Below are 19,213 nucleotides of genomic sequence, written 5' to 3'. Positions count from 1 at the left end.
AACATTAGCAGCCAACATTAGCCGCTAACATCGGCAGCTAACATTAGCAGCCAACATTAGCAGCTAACATCGGCAGCCAACATTAGCAGCTAACATTAGCAGCTAACATCAGCAGCTAACATTAGCAGCTAACATTAGCAGCCAACATTAGCTGCTAACATCTAGCATAGGCCTACTTATGTTCCCTGTTTTTCCCAAAAAGGTTCCCATGTTCCCTGGTCACATACAAAGCGGGGAACATGGATGATGAAGGTAAAATGCATACACATCGTTGGTCATCGTCAAAACCATCAGTGTCGTGTTGCTATGGAGACGCCCTGGACAGCTGATGGTGTTTGAGTGTTTGGCAGCAGAACAACAAACATGTTGAGGGTTAAAGTCTGTGAACAATAATAATCTGGTCTGGTGTTTTGTGTTGTTGTGGATCAACAGAGTGAACAGTGGAATCAGCACAACAACAGACTTCAGACTTTCACTCTGAGAAGACGTTCAAAGAGCTGATGGTGCAGAGGGGGGGGGGGGGGGGGGGGGGTGCTGCATTCAGAGCCACAAACAGTCAAACTGCTGAACACTGCAGTCTGTGGAGGAGCTGCTCACTGGCGGGCAGGGTGGGGGGTTTATACAACATTAATGCTGGGGGGGGCAGAGCTGGTGTTGGTCCAGTGAAGCCCCCACAGTCCGCAGTCCTTTCAGGTTTTATAGTCGAGTGTATCAACGCGTAGAGTTTCTACAGTTCCTACGTTTCCCCCTAATCCTGGTGTTTTCTGTCATGGAGTCAACATGTCGTCAAGTAGCCAAGTAGCTGGTCCATGAGGTCAGATACACTCAGCTTCACGCTGACGTGTCTCACTCTCACAGACGTTCATAGTACTTAGTTAGGCTAGTTGGTTGGCCACTTAGTCAGTCAGTCAGTTAGTTAGTTAGTTAGTTAGTTAGTTAGTTAGTTAGTTCGTAAGCTGGTTAATGAGTTGGTTAGTTAGTTGGTGAGTAAGTTAGTTTGTTAGTTAGTGAGCTGGTTAGTAAGTTAGTTGGCCACTACAGTCAGTTGGTTGGCTAGTTAGTTAGTTAGTTAGTTAGCAAGCTGGTTAGTTAGTTGGTTAGTAAGTTAGTTGGCCACTTAGTCAGTCAGTCAGTCAGTTAGTTAGTTAGTTAGTTAGTTAGTCGGTTGGTTGGTTGGTTGGTCGGTCAGTTAGTTAGTTAGTTGGTTAGTAAGCTGGTTAGTGAGTTGTTAGTTAGTTGGCCACTTAGTTAGTCAAACAGTCAGTCAGTCAGTCAGTTAGTTAAGCTTGTTAGTTAGTGGGTTAGTTAGTTTTTACAGTGTTCACATGTTGCAACCAGTCTGTAAGTAGTCTATTCCATGAACATAATGTGACATTTGTTGTTGTTTCCTGTCCTGTCTTGTATTTTTAACTGGACCCAGAGTCTGTACTAATAAATTATCTATCTATCTATCTATTAATCTTTTCGTCTGTTATCAACATTAAGTCTAAAGGCCAGAAACCTCTGTCCCTGTGGAGACGGAGGCTTTTGGATTTTAAGACCTATAGGCCTAGAAGAATAAACAACACCAGAGGTGACGGTTGGTTTGGTTGGTTAGAGTTAACCACGTTCACACGCCGTCCCAGAGTTCATCTATGTTTGGTTGGTTAGAGTTAACCATGTTCACACGCTGTCCCAGAGTTCATCTATGTGATGAACCCTGATGTGATGGAGTTACTACAGAGTGAAGGTGTTGGAGCTTCTTTAACCCTGTGACCTCAGGCCCTCGCTCACATTTAGATTAACTCACTGTTTTTACATAATGGCACTGACACACACACACACACACACACACACACACACACACACACACACACACACACACACACACACACACACACACACACACACACACACACACACACACAAACACATGCCCCAACCTAAAGTTCAACAAGCAGCAGTGAAACACATGAAGGTAAAAACACAGAGACCCTGGGCTCTGTTCTAAATTTAATCTTCGTCAAACAGCTCGGCCTCTGAGTCATTATGTAAAGTAAAGAAAGAGAGGGGGGGGGGGGGGTTGGGGGGGCCGAGCTGCTGCAGATGTAAAAAAAAAAAAAAAGTGGAAACAAACACGTGCATGAAAGAACACACACTCACACACACACACGGAGCGGATCACGTGTGAACACTTGACATGAGCACAGAGAGAAAACACAAAGAGGATCTGGGAGCAGCTGCAGTCGCACAACTCAGCTCTCAGCTGCAGCGCGGCATTGTGGGTAAAAGAGCTGCAGACCGACAAAAGGCTCAGAGCCCCGGTGACTGTTAGAATAATCATAATCATAATAATAATAACAACCTAATAATGGAACAAAGGTCATCAGCTGCTCTGTCACCTCCTTACACTGCAAAAACTCAATATCTTACCAAGAATATTTGACTTATTTCTAGTTAAAATGTCATTTCTAGTCAAAACAAATCTAATTATACTAAAAATAAGACTCATCACATAAAAAGCAGCTTGTTTTTAGACACTTTTTTACCTTTTTCAAGCAGATTTTCACTAAAAATCTGTTTTTCTTTCTTATTAAAATCACAAAAAAAACCTGCTTTCACTGGCAGATTTTTCTACTTATTTCAAGTGAAAATCTGCTTGAAAAAAGTAAAAAGTGTCTAAAAACAAATTAAAGAGATTAGTTTTGACTAAAATTGAGACATTTTGACAAGAAATAGTACAAATATTCTTATATATGAATATTCTATATGAAGATTTAGAGTTTTTGCAGTGCAGTCATGTGTGTTGGAGCTGGAGGTGATGATGTCACACGACGAACAGCTGTTCACACATCTGTGAGGACGTGACGTGTCCTCGCCGAGTCCGTCCCTCGGCTCGTCTTCGTCCTCTGTCATGGACACACACACACACACACACACAGACACACACACACACACACAGACAACACACACACACACACACACACACACAGACACACACACACACAGACAACACACTGCTGTCCAGATGTTTCTGTCCTGAACATCTGGACCGAGACGTGACTCAGCTCTGACCACTGATCAGCGATGTGACCTCATCACAACAGACAGAAATCCTCCGTCAGACTTCCTGTTCCCTTCTGACATCACTAGTTCTAACTTTAAAGGGACATTTCAACATTTAGTCAGATCCTCGCCTCTCACCATAATAACCCCTATAGTCAGACTCATCACCTAAAAATGAACTTGTTTTTACATCATTTTCACTTGTTTCAAACTAATTTTCACTTGAAATAAGTAGAAAAATCTGCCAGTGAAAGCAAGTTTTTTGTGCTTGTAATAATCGTCGGTGCATGTTGTTTTGAGATGGGCGGGGCAGAGACGTGAGCTGCTCAGTGAACACAACTTCCCCTGTCCCTCATCAAACTCATCAAATACACAATCCAACTCCACAACGCTCTGGTGGACAAGTCGTGAGCTGCACATTCACCATGCTATGAGACAATCATGTAACATTAGAGACAGAGTCGTTTTAGAGGCAAATGCAGTATTGCAGTATTTGCTTCACGTGTCGTAGTGTTACATAATGTTACATGATTATTTCATAGCGTGGTGAATGTGCAGGAACTCTCTCTCCACTGACAGCTGGAGCTTCACTCGTTCAACACGCAGAAGAACTAATGTTTTCATTTCTTTAGTAGCTACAGCACTACCGTTATAGTTCCCAACAAGATTAAACTGCTGTTATTCTCCTCTATCTCTACTGTTATTCTACCATATCTCTGCAGCATCTAATGATCCTCTGATCCGACATGAACACTAATCCTTCTCTCCTGCCACCACTAGTTATCAATATCACAGCATCAAATGGACTGAAACACACACACACACACACACACACACACACACACACACACACACACACACACACACACACACACACACACACACACACACACACACACACACACACACTATTACACAGCAGCAGAGTGTGTGTGTGTGTGTGTGTGTGTGTGTGTGTGTGTGTGTGTGTGTGTGTGTGTGTGTGTGTGTGTGTGTGTGTGTGTGTGTGTGTGTGTGTGTAATAGTGTGTGAAGAGGCTGTGACGGCTCCACATGGAGACATTAAGCTGCTGCTGCTCTGAACACACAGACCGAGACTCACTATGAACTCTGGGAAACTCACATGGTTCATGTTCGACTGAGGATGAACCATGGATGTATTATATTAGGGATGAACCTGTAGGAGGAGGAGGAGGAGGAGGAGGAGGAGGAGGAGAGAAGAGGAGAGAAGAGGAGGAGGAGAGAAGAGGAGGAAGAGGATGGAGGGGGAAGAGGAAGAGGAGGAGGAGGAGGAGGAGAGAGGAGGAGGAGGAGGAGGAAGAGGAGGAGTAAGAGGAGGAAGAGGAGGAGCAGCAGCTTCATCACTGCTCATCGTTAATAGAAAGTCAGAGCTCAGTGACATCAATTAACATTAAAGGCTTAAAGACATGAAGACGTTACACTAAGTGTTAGAGAGACTAATCCACCATGAGGGGGGGGGGGCAGAGCAGCTTCATCCTGATCCAGGTACTTTAAAGGGATAGTTTGGGTCTTTTGACATTAATCAAGCTACAGTATATGGCATCCCCATCAGCAGTTAGGTGCTATGACGGTGAGTTTCCCCACGAAAAATTCAGACCTCACAATCGCTGGGCGCTATTTTCTCTCCCTGCATATCACTGCGTGCTGCCGCCTGTAGACAGTTTACTGCTCGGATAGTTCACGTAAACACATCTGACTATGACACAAGTGATGAAGCCATCCCTTGTTTTAGCACAGAGCCAAAGGGAGACCATTATGAACCTTTATGAACCTTTATGAACCTTTATGAACCTGAATAGGTTGAAACGGTTTTGCACTGCAAAAACTCAAAATCTTTCCAAGAATATTTGTCTTATTTCTAGTCAAAATGTCTCATTTCTAGTCAAAACTAATCTCTTTCCACTTAAAATAAGACTCATCACCTAAAAATGAACTTGTTTTTAGATCATTTTCACTTTTTTAACTTGAATTAAGTAGAACAATCTGCCAGTGAAAGTAAGTTTTTTGTGCTTGTAATAAGAAAGAAAAACTTGCTCCACTATCAGATTTTTCTACTTATTTCAAGTGAAAATCTGCTTGAAAGAAGTAAAAAGTGTCTAAAAACAAGCTGCTTTTAATGTGATGAGTCTTATTTTAAGTAGAATGAGATTAGTTTTGACTGGAAATAAGACAAATATTCTTGGTAAGATTTTGAGTTTTTGCAGTTTTGATGCAAATGTGTCACTCTTTTGAACGCATATTGTTTTGAGAAGAAAAGCGCTTTATTTCCGTGACCCCAGCCAACGAGCCGGACTACATTCCTCAGCACCAAAACCAGGCCGCAACTGTGTGTGTGTGTGTGTGTGTGTGTGTGTGTGTGTGTGTGTGTGTGTGTGTGTGTATAGGTGTGTGTGTGTGTGTGTGCACTCACCCAGGAACCTGAATGTCCTCCTCACCAGGGGGTTCAGGTAGCAACAGTCTCCCGTGGCGACCGTCTTCTCGGAGCGGTCGAACTCTTTGGACGTGTACTGGACCAGGAAGAGGACGGTCTCTGTGATGGTGATCTGGACCAATCAGAGAGCAGAGAGACACACACACTGTGACCAATCAGAGAGCAGAGAGAGACACTCAGAGACAACATGGCCGCCAACACAACTAAGGAATTAACCCTAACCTGACAAACAGAAAAATAAAAAGACTTCATGTATGACAAGCAGATTTAACATTTAAAAGCTAAGTTTGACTCTCCAGAATTAACATTGTAGATATCAACAACGTCTTTCTGACTGGTCCTAACTAATTACATTTTGATTTTTTATTCAAGATCTCTGTAATTCAGTTTTGTCTCTTGTCAAAAATAACATTTCAGATCCACAACTACGTTCTTCCTAGGACAAATTAAGTCACTGTAACCATTCATGTGTATGGGGTTTGTCATCACAGATATCTACAGTTCAGTTGCAGATATCCACTATGTGAATTACAGATATCTGTAACTGAATTACCACTAGTACTAATTCCAGTTACAGATATCTACAACTTCATTTCTCCTAGTCAAAACTTAATTACAGATATCTGAAAAGGGACATGTAGATATCTGTAATTGAGGTGAATTAAAGATATCTAGAACTGGAATTATGACTAGTCAGAATCAAATTGTAGATATCTGTAACAGGAATTAGTACTAGTGGTAATTCAGTTACAGATATCTGTAATTCACATAGTGGATATCTGCAACTGAATTATAGATATCTGTGATGACAAACCCCATACACATGAATGGTTACAGTGACATCATTTGTCCTATAGGGAGAATGTAGTTGTGGATCTGAAATGTTCTTTTTGACAAGAGGCAAAACTGAAGTACAGAGATCTACAACACACATCCAGTCTGGCTTTTAGATGTTAAAATGGCTTGACATATACACCTGGATATTTAAACCAACTGTGACTAATTAGTTATTAGTGAGTGCTTAGAGTGACGTGATGTCAGTGAACGCCACACAGGTGAAATCTCAGTAACAGACCATGTGATGATGATGATGAAGCCCTTCACAATAAAAGCCCCGAGCGTGTGACTGCTTAGAGCTGCTTTTACTGTGAAACATCAGCAGGAAGTTCCATACGGGTCATCAGCACATTAACGTTAAACACTGACTCAGAGTCACAGTCACACTTTACAGCTGAAGGCGCGTTTCTATGGAGACGACACAGTTGTGTGTTGTAGCCTCTATGTGTTCACCATCCACAGTGTGAACGTTGTTGAACATCAGTCTAACAGTTACAGCTGCAGTGAAGTGACGCTCAGGGTTATTAACACCTGGACTGAGGATCAGAAAGATTTATGATCAGAAAAAGGAAGAAAAATAAAAAATGCTTGTGTAAAATGTGTAAATGTTAAAGGGACAAGGAGGAGTTTTGTTAAAGCTTAAAAAAATTTATGAGCCTCCGCACCGTGAAATTCTTTGACCGGCGCAAGACAGACTCATGTTTTCATTCATCAAGAATTAAAGTCAGAGGTTGGAAGACGATCACATACCGTCGTAGTTCCCACCATAAACGGAGATTCGGCGGCGTTATTCTCATGACTCGCCACGAAACCGAAAGTAAAGAAACGCTGGTCGGCTCGCCCAGCATTTCCACCACCACTAATAATAACAAAATAACCATAGAGACAAAACTATAGATTTATCTAAAATGGACCATTAACAAGTGGTAACGGAGATTCATCCACATTAATATCAGACTTTTTATAACCAAATAGAAACTCCTCGTTGTCCCTTTAAATCTACACATTATTTATTATATTGCCGACAGTTGATTTTCCCAATAATCGTGATCATACAAGACAACAGAGCAACAATCTTGATGTAATGAACTCTCTTTGACACACTGATGTTTGAGGCAGGACACACAGACACAGACAAACCACTGGACTCTTTGTAAAGACCAAAGTTTCCCACTTTCAGTAAACTGCTGAGCCTGGAGCTGTGAAACATCCACATCCATCTCTCAGCAGCAGTAGATGTAGTGTAACTCTCTTCTCTCTGCTCACGGCGTGCTGCGTTGCTCACACACTGAACGATCTGGATCATTACTGTCTGTTGTTTCTACACACACACACACACACACACACACACACACACACACACACTAACACACACCTATACACACACAACATGGACTCTGGACAGGAGCAGAAAACTAACAACACACTTGATCAATCAGCTGATCAATCATCTTTACAGAGCCGATGTAACGATGTTTCCTGCAGCTCTGGGGTTTACTGATGACGTCATCACTGACATCATCACACACACACACACACTCCTGTCCTCTGAGGAAGGAGCTCATTAATTATTCAAGATTATACGAATAAAACAGTTAATTGGGTTAAAACATTACAGGTTTTAATTAAAGTAACGTTGATGAATCGTCCTCCAGACCGACACTGCTTCACTCACTCACTCACTCACTCACTCACTCACTCACTCACTCACTCACTCACTCACTAACAACCTGCTGCTGTGACATCACTGTGACATCACTGTGACATCACACTCCTCTGGTCTGTAGCTGAACTTCAATGACATCATCTAAAGACTCAAACTACTGTAAATAAAGGTTCATTCTTCTCCTTGTTCTTCCTCTTCCTCTTCCTGATTGGTTCCTCTGCAGACTCGACTCAGCTGCAGCAGCTTCATCTGAACTCTGTTTCTCCTCTCAGTTTAAATCTTTAATCTCCCCACACTTCTCCTCCAGATGTTCCAGATGTTCAGCTGCTCTGTTCAGACTCTCATCACTGTTGTTGTTGTGTTTCTGTGTTCTGCTGTTGTGTTTGGATTTGATTGTGTTTGTGTTTGTGTTCCTCATCGTGTAGCTACATCTGTCTGTTCCTGAGTTTAAATAAAGGTTGGTTGAATAATAAATGTGTGTCTGAATATTCACTTTGTTCTGTCGCTCGTCCACCAACCAACACTCAGCGAGCTGCGACGGTGAAACCACAGCAACACTGACCTCAGATATTACACGTCCTGCTCTGTGACATCACAGCTTCACTCTGTGACATCACAGCTTCTCTCTGTGACATCACAGCTTCTCTCAGTGACATCATCACTCTGAGCCTCGGGCGTCTCACCTGTCACCTGTCGTCCTGACTCTGAACACTGACTGCATTACCCATGAGCCTCGGCTGCCGTCGCCATGGAGAATAAAACCGGTCAGAGGCGTGAAGCAGAAGAGCAGCAGAGTCACAACACGTTACTGTCACTTCACTCACACACACACACACACACACACACACACACACACACACACACACACACACACACACACACACACACACACACACACACACACACACACACACACACACACACACACACTCACACACACACTGTCCTCAACACAATGCATGATGGGAGTTCCACCACAAAAACCAGTGACAGTAGAAAACTGTGACATCACAGCAACAGATCAATAACTACAACCAGGTCAGAGTGAGATTAATTAATAAAGTCAAGCTACTGTAACATATTGACTTTACTTTAATTACATCTAATTATAATATTGAACATTATGTTAAAGGGATAGTTCAACATTTTGTCAAACTGGCCCATTGCTATAATCCCTATAGTCATAGCAGTAGGTTCGTTACCTTTAATTGTCGGTGCAAGCTGTTTTTAGAACGGCGGAGCAGAGCCGTGAGCTGCTCAGAGCTACGCTACGGAGGCTCATTATGGGATTTCTTCTGGGGTTTCCCTCATCAAACTCATCAAATACACAATCCAACAACTCCACAACGCTCTGGTGGACAAGTTGTGAGCTGCACATTCACCACACTATGAGATAATAACACAACGTTACCACACAGAGTTGTTGTAGAGGGAAATTCATGCAAAACCACTGATGCACGTTGCCTTCATCAACAGTCTCTGTATTTACCTAAAAAATAAAGGTAATGAACCTACTTAAATTAAATAATATGAAAACGTAATATAATGGGAAATATTGTGACATTTATGAATGAAAACGTCTTCATCAGTCTGAGACAGGACGGTTTGTCTCTGACTGTCTCACTGAGCTGCGTCTGAGATGAAGACTACACACAACAGAGGAGAAGAAGATGCAGAATTCATTTAAACTGATTCAGTACGAAGCTCTGAACTTCCTGCTCGGGGGTTTTTCACATTAAAAGCCTCTGGTTCGCTCCTCCTCCTCCTCCTCCTCCTCCTCCTCCTCCTCCTCCTCCTGGTTGATGTTGATGTGAAGCGCTCAGATTTCCTGCGGTCCCTGAACAGCACACGGCGCCGCCGCCTGCAGCCGAGTCACAGGAAGTTAAGGTCACGTCTCTTCTTCTGCTTCTTCTCTCTGAATCACTGCACTCGACGTCGACCTCAGCTGCTCTTTAGAGACATCACCATGACGATGACGATGACGATGACGACCTTTGGATAGAAAATGTCACCACGACGACTTGTTCTTCTTCTTCCTGTTCAACTGTTCAATTAAAGGATAATTTCCGTTTTTTACAATCTGGACCTTATTTCTATCATAAATCCGATCATTTCCTCCCCCAGATAACTTTGGTGTCATTCCAAGTGGTTGTGATGAAATGAGCTCCAGTCGAGAGGCGCGTATATCCGTATAATGGAGTCTACAGGGCAGCAGAATGCAGCCTCTAAATAACACATTATCTGCAGAGAAACTCCTTCATTTCACCAAGATTTAGTTCTGATAGGCTAGTGCTATTCCCCTCTGAGTCCGGGGTTAGCTGTTATCAACATCAGCGCTGCGCGGCTTGTTGCTAGCGCTAATGCTACGGTTCATTTCTGCGTGTTTCCGACTTGTCAGAACAAAATGAGCAGCTGGATGAAGTTGAGCTTCCACAGGCTTCCTCTCCTCAACCTGGACTCACTAAAGCTCCGGCTAGTTGAGATAAAAATGGACCCGAATGCCGAAGCAGAATGATTATTATCAGAATGAGCCGGGCGGCGCTCAGAGATGACATCATCCAGGTCAGAGGTCAGCAGGTCAACCTACAGACCCCGGATGTTGATAACAGCTAACCCCGGACTCAGAGAGGAATAGCACTAGCCTATCAGAACTAAATATTGGTGAAATGAAGGAGTTTCTCTGCAGATAGTCGCTGCAGGAAACTCAACAATCACATGTTTGTAGTGGAAGCAGCTTTGATGTCAGGATCTTCTGCTTTGATCCACAACGCACCAAGATGTGAAGTTTCCTGTGAAGTGCTGAAGAGGTTTAGAGCCGTCACCAGGTTTATTATTAGAGCTGGAGCAGGTGGATCACATGTTGCAATCAACCTGGGATTTAAACAGGACTCTGGCTTTTTCTTTTAAAAGCAGCTTTCTTCTTGTTCTGCAGTCGCCAGGTCGTCTTTCCCGGTGACGTGAGTTATTTCTTCTCTCTTACGCCTTTAGATCCGTCTGTCGACTGCACGGCGCTCGGAAGAGGAGGAAGACGCAACGTTTCCCAAATAAAACATACGCCACATAACATGTCGTCTTTCTCAACAGCATTTAACTGAACAACGGCTCAATAAACGGTCAAACTCTTCACATAAAAACATCTCATTTAAGCCTTTAAACAACATTTGTGTAGCTAATCCAAGGCAGAACAAAGAACGACTGGTGGATCGTTGAACACCGTTCATTCTTTACGCTTCGGTGGTTGGGAACCCCGGGTTTAGTTTAAATAACACCTGTGATCAGACTCTATAATAAGACTCAGTCTGACTTCGTCTTTCTACATCTGAGAGTAGAGAAACATACGGAGACAGATGAACTCATCTTTGGTCTACAAGATAACTACACTTCCCATAATGCACCTGCAACTGCCTGATTGACTCTGCACCAATCACACTCCTCTTCCTCCGTGTGACGACGGAGCGACTGAGCCGAAGATTCATTTAAAAATAGATTATTATTATTATTATTACTGATCACAGTGAGTCCTCCCCCATCCACACACACACAGACACACACACACAGACACACACACACACACACACACACACACACACGTGTCTGCTACATGCTACATGTCTCGGAGCGACATAAAGCTCATTCCAGCCTTCAGCCATGTAAACAGTGAAGAACAGTGAGTCTGTTCAGGCAGCAACAACACACACATTCATCTCCAACAACACACACATTCATCTGCAACAACACACACATTCATCTGCAACAACACACACATTCATCTGCAACAACACACACATTCATCTCCAACAACACACACATTCATCTGCAACAACACACACATTCATCTCCAACAACACACACATTCATCTGCAACAACACACTGGACGTCAGCAGAGAAACACATGAGCATCGACTTCACCTTCACATGTCGGTTTAGATACAATAAAGAACTGAAGCTGCTGAACATCTGAACAGCTGCTGCAGAGTGTGTGTGTCACTGTGTGTGTGTCTGTGTGTGTGTTAGTAAAGGAGGAAACTGTCACATGTTGGTTTGGATTCAGAGTGTGAACCAGTATCTGAGTCCACATGGATCCAGATGTTCAGACTGAAAGAAACGTACTGCTCCTTTAACAGCTCAGTCAGAATAAACAGGTGGAATAACCCTTTACTGTACATTTTCAGACCAGACCAGATCGGATGGAAACAGTTAAAACCTGAACGACTCATTCAGGATGAACTCAGTCAGAGAGAGGAAGCAGTCTCCATGGAAACCATATGAGACGATCTTATTTTGGAAAATCAATAAAGACACAGTATGACTGATGCAGTCGGAGTTCAGCTGGAGACTTTCTGACAAACTTCACTTCCTGTTTGTCCTGTTTGTCCTCGGCTGTCGGCTCAGAACCAGAACCAGAATAAAACAAGTGGGCCGGGATCAGAAGAACCGGTCTGGTCCGGTCTGGTCTGGTCTGGATCGTTTGCAAGACAAGGATCTTTATTTATAGCTCATTTCATACTGAGGCAGCTCAACGTGTTTTACATGAGGACAAAACATTTTAACAGAACAGCATAAAAACTTAACTTAATACGATGAATATACTCTGAAAGTTCATTATGTCCGTATGAAATAATTAGTTTCCTTCTTTCTTTTCCAAGACATTTCGTTTCTCATACCTTTTTGTTGACGGTTTTGGCGAGTTCTTCCGCCTTCCTCAGAACTGTCACCGTGACGTCAGATGGTGACGTGCTTCATCAGCTGGTGTCACCTGACAGGAAGGTCACGTCTCCGTAACACGTCACCATCTGACATCACGGTGACAGTTCTGAGGAAGGCGGAAGAACACGCCGAAACGGTCAACGAAAAGGTATGAGAAAAACTTCTTGTCTTGGAAAAGAAAAAAAGGAAACTAATTAATAAAATTAAGTTAAAAGGAAGAGCAAAGAAGAATAAAAAGTAGAAGAAAAGATATAAGATATAAAATATAAATAAATAAAGTTTAGCAGAACTTTCATTCTGTTCTGTAGCCGACTGGGAGCCAGTGTAAAGACTCTCAGTGCTCTGATCTGTTTGTTCTGGTTAAAACTGGAGCTGCAGCTGTTTGATGCTGTTCTGGGGGGGGGCCGGGGGGGTCCAGTCTGAAGACCGGTACAGTAGTGGAGTCTACTGGAGGTGAAGCAGCTTCTCCTGGTCGGTTTGGGACATGAAGCCCAGTGAGAATGTGATCGACTCGGCATCGTGTCACATGGTTCAACAGGAACAAGACTCAGGTCGGCTTCCCTTCTTCAGAACTCCACTCCATGTTTTTGTTGAAGATTTCTGACCAATGAGAGAACAGTTGGCATTTATTTGCAACTTTGGACCGATTGGGACGGTTACCGTGGGAACACAAAGGACCCAAAAGGAAAGATGCAACAACTGGACGGGTTTTAGTCGATGAATCAGAACAAAGCAAACGAGCCACGGACAGGTCTGAACTCTGGGTCCAGGTCTGCAGAGAGCAGCAACTTCTGTCTCTCATCCTGACAACGCTGCAGGATGCTGATGGCCCAGTGTGTGTGTGTGTGTGTGTGTGTGTGTGTGTGTGTGTGTGTGTGTGTGTGTGTGTGTGTGTGTGTGTGTGCGTGTGCGTGTGTGCGTGTGTGTGTGTGTGTGTGTGCAGACAGTCCGACACGTAGCAGAGTCTCTGCACCGTCAGCTCTGAACGAGATACTGCAGCACTAATCACACCACTTAACATTCAAGGTGCAACTGCTGCACCGACGCCAATTCACCCCCCCCCCCCCCCACCACCTCCCTCAGCCCCCCCAACCCCCATCGACCCCCCCTTCACCACTTCACCACTTCACCACTTCACCACAACCAGCTGCTAACTGGCCGAGCTAACGACCTGAACAGAACGACCAGCTGACCAGACCGTAAGACAGCAGCTTCAGCTCTGATAACGAGCTCACACACACACACACACATCCTTGTATATCTATCTTTGTGAGGACATGTCATTGACATAATGTATTCCCTAGCCCCTAACCCTAACCTTAACCATCCAAAACAAATGCCTAAACTTAAAGCAGATATCAGCTTCACGGCCGTTTCGGCTAATGCTGCGTTCAAGGCAGGCTTTTGAAACCGTAAGTTACAGCTTCAAGTCACAACTACGACTTGGTAGCGTTCCAGGTAACCCGTAGCTCGTGTTTTTACCATCCTGTTGTCTGTGAAAGTTCCCTATAACGGCCACTCGTAACTTCCGACCCGTGAACTCGTACCAGATCGAACTGGTATGACTTCACAGGAAGGAAAAACACAAAGTACCAGTTTCTTTGAACGCACCATGAGTTAGCAGCCCCCGCCCTTGTCAGGCATCAATTGGTCCTCGTGCTACGTCACCACATTCACGCGCATCCCTTGGCTGCACACACAGCCCTTCATGCCGTTCTCTCTCCTCATTGGATAACACTTGTATCCCACAAGGAAAATTTTCTCCTCGGGTTACAGCAGAGCAGAGTGACGGAGAGACTCGTGTTTAGGCTGAAATACTTCATGTAAGTGATTGCTGATGGAAAATAGGACTATTTAGGACTTATATTAACAAAAACATTCCACTGATATCTGCTTTAACCATTACTCTAAACCTCATTTAAACCTAATTATAACCTAAACTTAACCATTACTCTAAACCTCATTTAAACCTAATTATAACCTGAACTTAACCATCACTCTAAACCTCATTTAAACCTAATTATAACCTGAACTTAACCATTACTCTAAACCTCATTTAAACCTAATTATAACCTGAACTTAACCATTACTCTAAACCTCATTTAAACCTAATTATAACCTAAACTTAACCATCACTCTAAACCTCATTTAAACCTAATTATAACCTGAACTTAACCATCACTCTAAACCTCATTTAAACCTAATTATAACCTGAACTTAACCATTACTCTAAACCTCATTTAAACCTAATTATAACCTAAACTTAACCATCACTCTAAACCTCATTTAAACCTAATTATAACCTAAACTTAACCATTACTCTAAACCTCATTTAAACCTAATTATAACCTGAACTTAACCATTACTCTAAACCTCATTTAAACCTAATTATAACCTAAACTTAACCATCACTCTAAACCTCATTTAAACCTAATTATAACCTAAACTTAACCATCACTCTAAACCTCATTTAAACCTAATTATAACCTAAACTTAACCATTACTCTAAACCTAATTTAAACCTAATTATAACCTAAACTTAACCATTACTCTAAACCTAATTTAAACCTAATTATAACCTAAACTTAACCATTACTCTAAACCTAATTTAAACCTCATTATAACCTAAACTTAACCATTACTCTAAACCTCATTTAAACCTAATTATAACCTAAACTTAACCATTACTCTAAACCTAATTTAAACCTAATTATAACCTAAACTTAACCATTACTCTAAACCTAATTTAAACCTAATTATAACCTAAACTTAACCATCACTCTAAACCTCATTTAAACCTAATTATAACCTAAACTTAACCATTACTCTAAACCTCATTTAAACCTAATTATAACCTAAACTTAACCATCACTCTAAACCTCATTTAAACCTAATTATAACCTAAACTTAACCATCACTCTAAACCTCATTTAAACCTAATTATAACCTAAACTTAACCATTACTCTAAACCTAATTTAAACCTAATTATAACCTAAACTTAACCATCACTCTAAACCTCATTTAAACCTAATTATAACCTAAACTTAACCATCACTCTAAACCTCATTTAAACCTAATTATAACCTAAACTTAACCATCACTCTAAACCTCATTTAAACCTAATTATAACCTAAACTTAACCATCACTCTAAACCTCATTTAAACCTAATTATAACCTAAACTTAACCATCACTCTAAACCTCATTTAAACCTAATTATAACCTAAACTTAACCATCACTCTAAACCTCATTTAAACCTAATTATAACCTAAACTTAACCATCACTCTAAACCTAATTTAAACCTAATTATAACCTAAACTTAACCATTACTCTAAACCTAATTTAAACCTAATTATAACCTATACCTATAACACACACACACACACACACACACACACACACACACACACACACACAGACACACACAAAGACACACACACTCTGATGAACCTGAGTCTCTGCTCTCGTCCACCTGGTTTCCAACAGCAACAGGCAGCAGCTGTGTTCAGAAACAGCTCCGATTGTAAAGACACAACACACACACAACACAACACAACACACACACACATACACACAGACACACACAGACACACACAACACACACATACTGTGAGCTCATGTTCTTCACACACACACACACACACACACACACGCACACAACACAGACACACAACACAACACACACACAGACACACACACTCACGGTCAATGATCAATGCTAAACACAGATAACGTGTGTGAAGGCGTGTTAACTGCGCTGCCCCCATGTGGACAAACACACAGCAGCTCTGGGGAAACATCCCATCAGAGGATCAATAATAATCACTGACAGACAGCCCATAATAACTCCATGTGTGTGTGTGTGTGTGTCTGTTTGCTTAGTCGACATGGTAACTGAGCAGAGTCCACTACTTCATCCACAGTGTTTCTTTGTTTTAACTCTGTGAAACAGTAATTAACAAACTCTCATTATCAGATATTCTCTAATTATCTGTTAATCTTCCTGTTGAGTTATTGATCTATTATTGATTAATATATTTTCTATATTAATCTCTGGTCTGAAGTCTCTAGTTAAATGTTTCCTCTCTCTGTCTCGGTCTCTCTGCTCCGGCAGCTCAAGGTGACATCTACTGAACCAAACATCTGCTTGTTGCTCTTATTTCCATTTTTCAGCTTCATGAGATGAAAACGTGACAGAGCAGCGGAGAAGCTGAGCCCAGGGGCATTCTGGGAGTTTCTCTAAACGACCTTTTCATTTCATTTTCATTTTCATTTATTAGTTTAGTTTAGGACTCTGCATATTCATGAACATACAGTATGTAAATATGCCAGATTTAGTTCTAAAGCTCATTTCCATCTGCAGTCCCACGGTTCACACTAAAACATTAGACAAGGACAAGAATAAAATCGAAAGCAGCTGGACTTGGTTATTTGTCTAGAAGACGTTTCACCTTCATCCAAGAGGATTCATCAGTTCATGTGTTCAAAACGTCTTCCTAGACAAATGACCAAGTCCAGTTGCATTCGATTTACATTTCCTTGAGATAACTATGACCTGGACCAATGAGAATATTCACAGGCTTAAAGCACAACATGGTGCAAATACCATGTATCACAACATAACAATATATCACACAGTAGCTTCAGTCACAAGGAGCAAGGAGTAGTGTAACATTAAAATGCATTTGATCGACAAAAGTGTCGTATAGTGCTGTTAAGATTCTTTAAAGTGCTGGTCATGGAGTGGACCAGCGCTGCATGGCATTGTTATCTGTTTTCTTATTTCTTATCTTTTACTGATATAAATGCTGCTAGTCTCTGTCCTCTCTTGTATTTATGCAGGTTGCTATCTGTTTTCATATTGTTGGAACTTCTGCTAACACTATGTTTTTTCCAAGGGGGCAGTTGTGAGTTTGAGTTACATCCGGCGTATTTACATGATGTGATGTGTGAGTCACAAATTGTTCATTAATGTGCACCGTCCTTGTCAAAAAAACATTAAATGAAAATGAAATGAAATGCATTTGATCGACAAAAGTGTCGAATAGCGCTGTTAAGATTCATCTATCATAAAGTGCTGGTTGTAAAGTGCATGGATCAATGTATCAATGCACTACTGTACATTCATATAGCACATCTGTATAGGAAAAAAAAACATATATTATATTTATAATCCCCATGCACTTTGTATGTATGTTTTTTATTATAGGCCTACTGCATGATGCACTCTGGTCGGATGCAAACTGCATTTCGTTGCCTTGTTTCTTTAACGTGTGTAATGACAATAAATTGAATCAATCAATTAAAACTAATTAAAGGGACAATGAGGAGTTTTGTTAAAGCGAAGTGTTTCCCCACTACATTTATGAGCCTCCGCACCGTGAAATTCTTTGACCGGTGCAAGACAGACTCATGTTTTCATTCATCAAGAATTAAAGTCAGAGGTTGGAAGACGATCACATACCGTCGTAGTTCCCACCATAAACGGAGATTCGGCGGCGTTATTCTCATGACTCGCCACGAAACCGAAAGTAAAGAAACGCTGGTCGGCTCGCCCAGCATTTCCACCACCACTAATAATAACAAAATAACCATAGAGACAAAACCATATATTTATCTAAAATGGACCATTAACAAGTGGTAACGGAGATTCATCCACATTAACGTGAGACTTTTTATAACCAAATAGAAACTCCTCGTTGTCCCTTTAAAGCTAATTAAATGATGAATGAAGTGATGACTCTGCTTCATGTTGTGACGGTCCCCAACCCTGAACTTTACTGCTGCTGCTGATGCTGATGGTGCTGGTGATGGTGATGCTGATGAAGAGGAGTGTGTGTTGGTGGTTAGTGTGTGTGGTTAGTGTGTGTGGTTAGTGTGTGTGTGTGTGGTACTCACCAGCAGCGTGGGCAGCGCGGCCACGGCGGCGTACAGCAGCACGGGCGGCACGGCGCTGCGCTCCTCTGGGCCCAGGTAGGGCTTGGTGTAGGCGGCGTCGTAGCAGAAGAAGCCCTGCACGTGCACGCTGAAGGTGTCCGTGCACTCGAAGTAGTAGGCCAGCATGACGGTCCCGGCCATGATGACCAGCTGGAAGTACAGCATGACGGCGACTCAGCTACACACACATCTAATTACAACACACACACTCAACACACACACACACACACACTCTGCCTTTTCTGTCTCTAGCCAGCCTCCTCCTCCCCCCCGGTACCGACTCCCGCTGCCCGGCTCAGCAGCAGCTTCATCATCATCATCATCAGCATCATCATCATCACCTCGGCTGCACGCGACCAGCCGCCGCCGCTCTCCGTCGCCCCGGTTTCCTTTCCTCCGCTCTCTCTGGCTGCTACGGCGACGACTGAGTGTGTGTGAGAGTGTGTGTGTGTGTGTGAGAGCGAGAGGGAAAGAGAGGGAGAGAGAGAGGAGGCGGTGGGTGTGTGTGTGAGTGTGTGTGTGTGTGTCAGATGAGATGAGGAGGCTCGGCTAAATCCCCTCGCCACG

The 19,213-nt window shown here is 42.5% G+C and overlaps 1 protein-coding gene across 1 annotated transcript in view; it reads right to left on the bottom strand.

The window, feature by feature from the left end:
• Nucleotides 1-18,811, bottom strand: part of plppr5b (phospholipid phosphatase related 5b) — a gene marked incomplete at both ends in the record, with an annotated part of 40,944 nt that extends 22,133 nt beyond the window's left edge. The window contains 2 exons of the mRNA XM_083995854.1: nt 5,476-5,608; nt 18,608-18,811. Coding sequence (XP_083851980.1) covers nt 5,476-5,608; nt 18,608-18,811 — 337 coding nt within the window. The remainder of the gene's footprint in view (nt 1-5,475; nt 5,609-18,607) is intronic.
• Between the last annotated feature and the right edge of the window lie 402 nt (nt 18,812-19,213).

This window comes from Trachurus trachurus (assembly GCF_905171665.1).
Source record: "Trachurus trachurus genome assembly, chromosome: 20".
In the NCBI taxonomy this organism is placed as follows: domain Eukaryota; kingdom Metazoa; phylum Chordata; class Actinopteri; order Carangiformes; family Carangidae; genus Trachurus; species Trachurus trachurus.
This window is presented reverse-complemented; position numbering and strand designations above follow the sequence as displayed.